The sequence below is a fragment of the Buceros rhinoceros genome, unplaced genomic scaffold (assembly GCF_000710305.1).
Source record: "Buceros rhinoceros silvestris isolate BGI_N320 unplaced genomic scaffold, ASM71030v1 scaffold4151, whole genome shotgun sequence".
NCBI classification, from domain to species: domain Eukaryota; kingdom Metazoa; phylum Chordata; class Aves; order Bucerotiformes; family Bucerotidae; genus Buceros; species Buceros rhinoceros.
The window spans coordinates 169,185-177,818 of NW_010394684.1; the positions used below are offsets into that span (position 1 = coordinate 169,185).

The 8,634-nt window shown below is 44.8% G+C and overlaps 1 protein-coding gene across 1 annotated transcript in view; it reads right to left on the reverse strand.

Annotated features, from left to right (window-relative positions):
- The window catches only part of WBSCR17 (Williams-Beuren syndrome chromosome region 17), a gene marked incomplete at its 3' end in the record, with an annotated part of 162,185 nt that extends 153,578 nt beyond the window's left edge, over window positions 1–8,607 (reverse strand). The window contains exon 1 of the mRNA XM_010145291.1: window positions 8,370–8,607. Coding sequence (XP_010143593.1) covers window positions 8,370–8,607 — 238 coding nt within the window. The remainder of the gene's footprint in view (window positions 1–8,369) is intronic.
- Window positions 8,608–8,634: the final 27 nt, after the last annotated feature.

Consider the following 8,634-nt stretch of genomic DNA (forward strand, 5'->3'; position numbering starts at 1 on the left):
AAGTGCTAGTGCTGGGCAATCACACTTCAAACCGTAGGAAGGAACACATGACTTTTTTGCTTCCATGTAAGCTGAAGGTACTTAAGGGAAGAGGGAACAGGGATCCGTTTCCTCCCTCAGCATCTCACGCAGTTGGTTTTACTGCGCTAAAAGTAATCAGGTGCAACAAGGCATGGGAGCTGTGCAGTAAGAAGTGGTCATTTACTAGGTATGACTTGGCCCTTCACAGATTTTGAGAGCTCTTTCCTTTTCCTAACAGCACAAAGAGTGGTGCTTTTATGCAACAACCTGGGTCGGACAACATAGGAAGATCCCTATTTTTAAAAAAAATCCATTTACCAAGAGTTATCAGATTACCCCCACACCCAGATCCTGTGAAACTGCAGGTATTTCCTGTTCTAAGAGCGAACGAGTGCTGTAACAGGGCGAACAGCCTTTAGCATCCCTGTCTGGGAATACCATACATCAGAGCGAATCGGAGAGAGCGAATCCCCACGAGGGCACTATCTTAGGACCTGCAACTCGTTACACAGCGAGAGCCATGTGAGCGCAGATCACCCGGTTTTTAAAAAGGAAACTCATTTTAATCCAACTCCCTCCTGACTTAGGGAATTGCTTTCCTTTCTCAGGTAATTTTGCGTGTCCCCACCAACACAAGCGTCAAAGCCCTAAAACTGCGTCAGAAGCATGGTGTGTAGTCGCTCAACAACAGCGGAGTGAGGCTCAGCACAGCACTCTCCTCGTACGTAAGGCTTTACGTAGGGCTCTCATTGCATCATTACTGCATTATTCTTAGATAACCATCAGCACATGTCAGAATGTGGGTCGATAGCTATTAGATTGATAGGCAGAACTAGCTACGCTTGTAGCAATAAGGTGTGAAGCATTCAACTATTCCTTGAATAAATTTGACCACAGGGATTGGGCACTAGAAAATCCAGGGGCTGGTACTCCCAAAACTGTTTAGGAAAAATAATGTACCACTAGGATACATTACTGATGTTGAATCACTGCTGTTGACTCACCATAGGGTCAATACTATGAGTATTCAGTTTGAACAGCCCTTTGCAGACTTCAAAAAGGACATCTTACAAAAAAAAAAAAAAGGTCCCCCTTTTAAGGTTAATATTTCAACATGCAGAATTGTCCTCACCTACCCCAGGATCCAGGCGGATCTGTAGGAGCTGGCAGCTTGCTGCAACATCTGGACCAGACTGTTCAGTTTTAGATAAAGATTAGTGGCATAAATCACAAAATGAGAAAAACCTTTTTAATTACTTTAGAAGGCTGATTTCTATTTTCTTTTGTGCTACGCCTTATTAACAGGTAGATTTGCTCACAGGCTGCACACAGCATTTTCTTGTTAGAAATGCAGGCGGTTTCTGCCAGCAGAGAAGTAATGAGGGAAGGTGGTGGTCAAGAATAAACTAGAACTCCTCAAAATCCAGGTGCACTGACAGCACGTGCCTAAAGCCAACACCGTCCGTCTGTCCTAGATCTCCAAACTGGCCAGCCCAGGACAGTTGTCTCAGCAATGCCTGCTGCCATCTGAGAGGCCTCAGGGTATCCAAGATGCTGTGCAAGCCCAGCAGATGTGACACTCCACCGATGGCAGAGCTGTGCCCTTCTGGAGTGGCAGCTGGGAGCCAGGCAGGATGCCTTGGGGCTCCAAAATGTCACTAGATGCCCACATTTTGCCAAACACATCCAACTCCAAATGTCTCTTACTGGAGAGACAATAGCACGCTACTGATCCAGGCTGAAGCTTGGAAATAATTCTGTAATTCAGATAATTACAGCACCTTTTTCTATTTTTTTTATCCTTAGAAAAATATTCCTAAAAGCTGCTGTGTAACTAATATTACAGTGTAAATCTAACATACCTTTGTAAATTCTACCAGGGAGGTAAGGATCTGTTTCTCTGTCCAGGCAGACCTAAATTAATATGCAAGAATAAAGTACCAACGTTGTCACTATTTTCTTGTCATATTGCTGTTGCGTCTCCTGACTCCTGTGTTGTCTCTGCATGATAAACATGTTAGTGCCTTATGACTCATTCACTGCCAATGACAGAGAATAGTCGGTTGATGATGCCAAACAACTACCGAAAACAAAAATTATCTATCAGTTCCTAGTCAGCTGGGTTGTAAACTAAATGTCACGTTAATGTCTGAGCTTCCAGATGCTTCCTAAATGACTATCTGAAACCTCGTCTTTCATTTCTCTAAAAAGTATTTTTTCAATTCATTCTCTTGATTGTTATCAGAACTAATTTTCATGAAACTGATAAGAATAATTTACAGACAGCAGCTCTCAGGTGTCTTGTGCCTCCACGGACCACTCTCCTGCAACTCATACATTTAAGCTGAGAACTTCTAATAGCCTGTACTCAATCTGGATAACTTACATTATTCCTAACGGAGGATATGGCAACTAGACCTGCTGGGTATGTAATAAATACTCCATTTTTATCAAGTTATATAAGGCTATAAAAAATAAAACGCTAAGTTTCTACTTCAGAAACATCATGGTAATGGCATAGGCAGAGAAACAGCATCTCAGACCCTGCGTGATAATCATCGGTTAATACAGGAGTCACATCCCTGTAGCGTATCGCTTTATCTCATAATCATCACTTCTGATATCAAAGGATTTCACTCAGCGAGGCTGTGCTTGTGCAAAGAGCTGTTTTATTTCATTAATGTGATTAAACTTTGGGCCCTTCTGACTACAAACAGCATCGCCCTACTCTCAATTATTTATATTTAGTTCTTTATCTTAATCGGAGGATTTCTTTACATTTCCATTAGTATAGTACCTACCTGTGGGTGTAACACCATTACATACTGCTAAATGGCTGATCGAACTCCTTTAAATCTGCCTTATTTACATATATGATTTCTACAGTCAGTAGTTAGCTAAGTTTGTAATGTACTTTGAGAGCGATAAGTCTTATAGAAGATAAGCATTATCTCACCCTTATGGGAAGTAAATCCACATATCTCTAAAGCGTTTTAAGTTAATTAAGTGCCACTTTACAAGGGGGATAGCAAGACCGTGCTAAAGGCTGTGTGTCAGTGCTGGCCCCGATGTCCATATGCCACCCTCACGAAGTTAATTTCCTAATTGGATAAGCAGACGAGAGCACAGTCTGTATGCAGGGAGGCTGCTGGCATGCACTCGTTCGTATCTCAGCATGTGCAAATAATTCCATGTGCAAAAGTGCAGATGTACGCTTGTTTAAAAAAATGAACACAGGCTTGTTTAATCACCAAGGAATTTTGAAGTTGCTCTTCACCTTTGAACATTTGGTAAAGCAGCAATTTATTCTCTGAGCACTTCTTTAGCATAAAGGAAAAACTGTTCACCCATTTCTGGCCAGCTTCAGTGCTGCTTCATCACTGGCGACTCATTTACAACCATTTGCAAATAGCTTTTATTCTCCCTGATCTTACAAGTAATCTGTTGTTAGTTTACAAACTGAAATTTAGAAGGATAAGTCAGCAGTGCCCTTTCACAGTGTTTTCTGCTTTACTAATACTTAAAGAATTTTATGGGTTTTTTCACACTAAGAAAGATGCTACATCATTCGAGTGCCATTGGCTTCCAGGGAGCTGAGCACTTCCTAGATCGAGCTGCTGTCATGTACCAGCCAAACAGCAGCAGAGAGGGACTTTAGAGCCTTCATGCTCCTCGGAGGCTTTAATCCCACAGCCAGACTCTGCCAAACAGGCACAAGTGGACACGCAGGTGTTTGCCCTGGTACACCTGGGAGGTGCCTTACAGCACCTATGATCAGCAGAACTGCTCTGCTTGCATTTGTTCAAGATGCTCAGCTATGATAGATACAGACGACGGCTTCCCCACTTGGAAGCCAAGGGTTTATGTAGAGTACAGTCCCTCCTGCACGTCTTATTCTCAAACTGGCAACACTACTCAATGACTAAACTATTTATATACTGACTTCAAAAGCTTCTGGCAAACAGGGCTGAGAAGCGGAGATTGCCCGCTTTGAGGCAGAATCAGACTCAGAAAGAGAAGGACAAAACCCAACGAAATCAGATGCAGGCTCTTTCCTTCTACCTGGGATGAATACTCAACACTGATGTAGCTGCAGTGCTCTACACACGTGGGGAAACCTGCCTATGGACCCTACACACCCCACCAGCCTCTCAGAGCCTCAGCAGCGGATGTCAAGCTTCTCAATGCTTCTTCTACCTCGGGCAGGCACCACTGAGGGCATGCACCAGCCTTACTCTCTTTCCTGGCTGCATGCCGTGAACACTTCCCCTTCCTGCACTCAGGATGGGATCAAGCACACCTTCAAGAGGACAAAGGGAGGTGGAGAAGAGAAATGCAAGAGCTCAGGGAAGAAGAAACACAGGCAGACAAAAGCTACCTGGGTAATTACCCCAAGACGGTTGCTTGTAGGAGGGGAGCTGAGCAGCTTCTCACCACGGAACTGACACAGGACCCCTCCCGCTGAGAGCCTTCATAGTGAGCAGTATCTTTGTACGCTGTTTCATTACTCAAGCTGCAGCTTTCCTCACGTCATGTCACTCATCCTATATGCCACTCGGATATTAAAAAGTTGCCGCGCCCTGGCTGTCTCGGGATCCTGCAAACGCACAAATTCTCAAATTCATTAATGGGTTTCTACACGAGGCCCAGAGGAACAGGATTAGGTAAACTGAAGAGTTTGCCCAGCACTCTCCGGGAAGCTCAAGGCTGCAGCAAAAGCCGCATGATCTCTCCTAAGCCTCTATTCACCCCAGTTCCTCACTAGCTAATGAGTTTGTCTCATAAGCACAGAAACCCTCTCTTTGTAAACATAGTTAAACGAAAAGTTCATTTGTGTGAATCTCCATAAAGTTGGAGATAATGTGGACCACAATTTTTGCTTATGTAAATGTCAGCACACAAAAAAATGAGGTTTGGATCAAGACGACAAGCTGTAGTTAATACCCAAAGTAAAATGCACACGTTCCTTCCCGACCTTCATTAGCTTTCTCTGAACATCTGCTGAACAAGAAAATTCCACCCATAAAAGTGACTACAGAAATTAAAAATCTCCTGAATTCTCAGGCAGGTACATGCACCTACAAACCCCTCCATTGCAAAGGGCGTCCTCGTACCTCTCTGCCACCGCGGGAACCATCCCATTCAAGACCAGCAAAAAGCAACAAAAAGCAAAAAGTAAAACTCACAAGACTTGTGCAATGAACTAAAGAGCAATAATAAGCTTTTACAAAGAACAAAGCACATGTAATTCTCTATCAGTTTTAAGCCAAAAGACCAAATAGACAAATTTAGACAAACCCAAGTCTTCTCATAGATACTTTATGAATTACAACCAGGAGAAAAATTAAGCAAGGCCAAGGTCTGCTGATCCCTGAGGTATCCCCAAGGCACTCTCTCAACCACCATCTGTAACAAGCGTCCCATAGTTGACATGATGTGGCTTTGTGCAGGTACCACCCCAGCTAACAGCGGCTGGAAAACACTACAAGACTACACTGCATCACCTGGAAAGCGAGGAGCCAGTGTAGGAGGCAGAGCGGGCCATGTTTGGGATAGCTCTTCTTGCACAGAGAGGAGGAAGAGGGACCCTGGTGTTATCTCCAGAATGGCAGAGCAGAGAAATGTCATTCGAAAGGAATGATTGTGTAAAACCGTTCCTTTACCAGACCCAAGGCAGTGTTGTTGAGCTTATTTTCACGGCCAACTTTTACAGAAATAAACGAATATACATTCATAAAAAATGAGAGTTGCCATACCAGGAAGAGCTGTTATTTCCAATATGCTTTACACAACATGACTCAAAAAACAAAAACACAGCAACGGTATGATCAGATTGCTCATTTGATCAGCCCAGAATGGAGCTTTTTAAGAGATGCAGTTTTTTTTAAGGATGGTTTCAACTCCCACTGAAATCCAGCCAAGTCCCATATAATGCAAAAAAAAATTCCATAGCTGATTGCGCCCAAACTGCGTTTGAGTTTTTCTCTTTAGCCAAATGCTTCCCAATGCTCCCTGAGGCACAGGCTTTCCACTCACTACGCTATGGCATACCTCACTCTAACATTTTGTATCTGCTAAACCACAGGTCAGATTTAAAACAAAGCACAACCTCATGCAAGAGAAAGAAGATCCTCTCCGTGGGTACATTTTGCAGGGAGCTTGTCTAAGAGTGTATGGTGGGATTTGTTAGGCACTCCTCACCAGCATGCAACTGCCCTACCCTAAAAGCAGGAAAAAAAAGTGAGCTCATATTTGCATACTTAAAGCAGGCACTAGGATTTCAGCTTTAGGTATTTTTCAAGTGCCCAGAATGAACATTGGCTGATTCCGGCACCGAACACTCCTGGAGAAGCCAGTCCAGCTGCTTCCGCATCCTCAGTCCTAGGGACTGTCTCAGCACACCTGACTGTTTCCTTCTAGTGCCAGTGGGTGGTGATGAGGGTTCACCTGGCCCCCCACATCTTGCTCTGAAGCACAACACACACACATCGCTCAGAGAACACAGCACGTCGTACTGTTCTAAAAATCACAGGTACCAAATATATACTTGAACTAAAGTTACATAACCGCTACGCCGGAGCTATTTTTTTAGCCAGACTCATCAGTGTTGCTATAAATCAGCCCAGTAGGCAGAGGCCAGACAAGATGTCACATTCATGTGCTCAGCTTTCTGCCTGCCATAAGAAAACGTTTGTGATGTGGGCAACATATCTATTAGCTCTCTGCCTGCCCTGGTCTGTAGGTGCCTGACTGCTCTTCAGCTCTAGGCAGATTCCTGTAACACACCGAGCGCCCACAGCAGCCCACAGACCAGAGGGCTCACTCAGAGCTGTCCTCACACTTGAGCTCCCATTACCAGCCCCAGCTAGCTCCAAAACCAGCCCCCAGAGCACATGAGGGGAGTAGGGAGTACGTTAATCTCCACAGAACGGTAATAACTTAGTTTGGGCTCTCCCTCAGTATTTGTGAGAATGGTAGATGGCACCATGATTACTTGTCCTAGCACGAGATCACCTGGCTAGAACTGCAGCTACTGCCCTGTTTTAAAAGCCTAAACCTTCCTGGAACCTCCAGCTCTAGAGCTAGCCAGAAGCAGCCAGCTTCACAGTTTGATTGTAAACACCATTCAGCTTTCCCATTTATTCCTTCTTGTTCTTTTGTTTCACCTTGTTTGTCACCCAACAGTGCTGTTTCAGCATCCGGCGGTGCTAGGGACTCTCGCAGGCAGGTTTCGCACCGAAGCGTGTGAAGCAGTGATATACAGAACCCTTCCCTGCTCAGCCTCCCCCTTTGCACAGCACCTTCTCCACAGCACAGACATGGACCCAGACAACTCTTAGCCCCAGGAACAGTATGTGGCTTTCCTGCACCTGCCTCATCCTCGGTGCAGAAGCGCCTCAGCAGCAGCTCTGACTCCAGACAGAGACACAGTGCACTTCGGCTTCCACCTCAAACACGGCACCGAATCGTGCACCAGCTTCGTATTCAAAACTCAGAGAGGGAATCACGCTGCCAAAAGCAGTAACGCTGCTAATTCCGAGACAAGAAAACTTGCAGCCATTAAAGCTACAGAGATTGGAAACAATAAACAGGACTCTTGAATGAGATTACACTCAGAGTTGCGAATCTGTGGGGAACAATTTAAAAAAATTAGCTTCCACAGCCAGTGTTTTAATTAGATACCTCACCTAGATCTCTTACATCTCTACAGCATGTTTCTCCATCCAGCATGACATCTTTAAAACTCCCTTTCTACATCTCGGAACTACTGAACCTGGTGAGATTTTAATAGAAGTCCCTTCGCTACGCTATAAAGAGAAGCATTACTTGAGACTTTAATTAGCAACTGTCAGTGCTGAGCCGTAGGAAACACTGAATAGTTTGCGTAACTTCTTCGATAAAGTGCATTTTGCTTTCTGACCTTCTGCATTCAAATGATGTAACATACTTCAAGCATTCAAAAACTCCCTTCCAAAAATAAGCCATTCCATAGTATTAAAAGCCATTCCCTCAATCAATACACTGCGTGCTGCTCCAACCCGTATTCATCCACTGAAGATCCCTCTCATTTGATGCAGAAGTCACGACACTCATTTCCTGACCACTACCATAAATCTGAAAGGCAGTATTAGGTTACCAAAATTTCCTCCCATCCTGTGCAAAGCACTCTGAGCTTCAAACAAACGGAACTTAGAAATCAGATACTACATCGATCCAGTCCGTTGAGGCTCTGTTGGCACGGTAATACAGGAGAAAGCACGGTTCTATCACACAAACTTCAAGCAAGCCGAGAGCAGGCACCACCCGCGACCGTACCCAAAAGGCATTAAGAGCAGAACTCTCCGTACCGTTCAGCTGCCTGTAGACTATGTCTTCTAAGAGGGAGAGTCTCTTCAGCACTGCATCCTGGATGGAGCTGATGCCGTGGGCTGTCAAGTTGGCCACTTCTCCCCTGGGATGGATGTCATGGAAGGAGTCGCCGCTCTTGGTCGTGATGGGTCTGCACTTGGCCAGGAAGAGGACGAAGCCAGCCACCGCGATCAAGTTTAACACCAGCAGGACTTTGACTCTCCTCAAAGAAGCCATCAAACTTCCCGAGGGGCACCGCCAGCC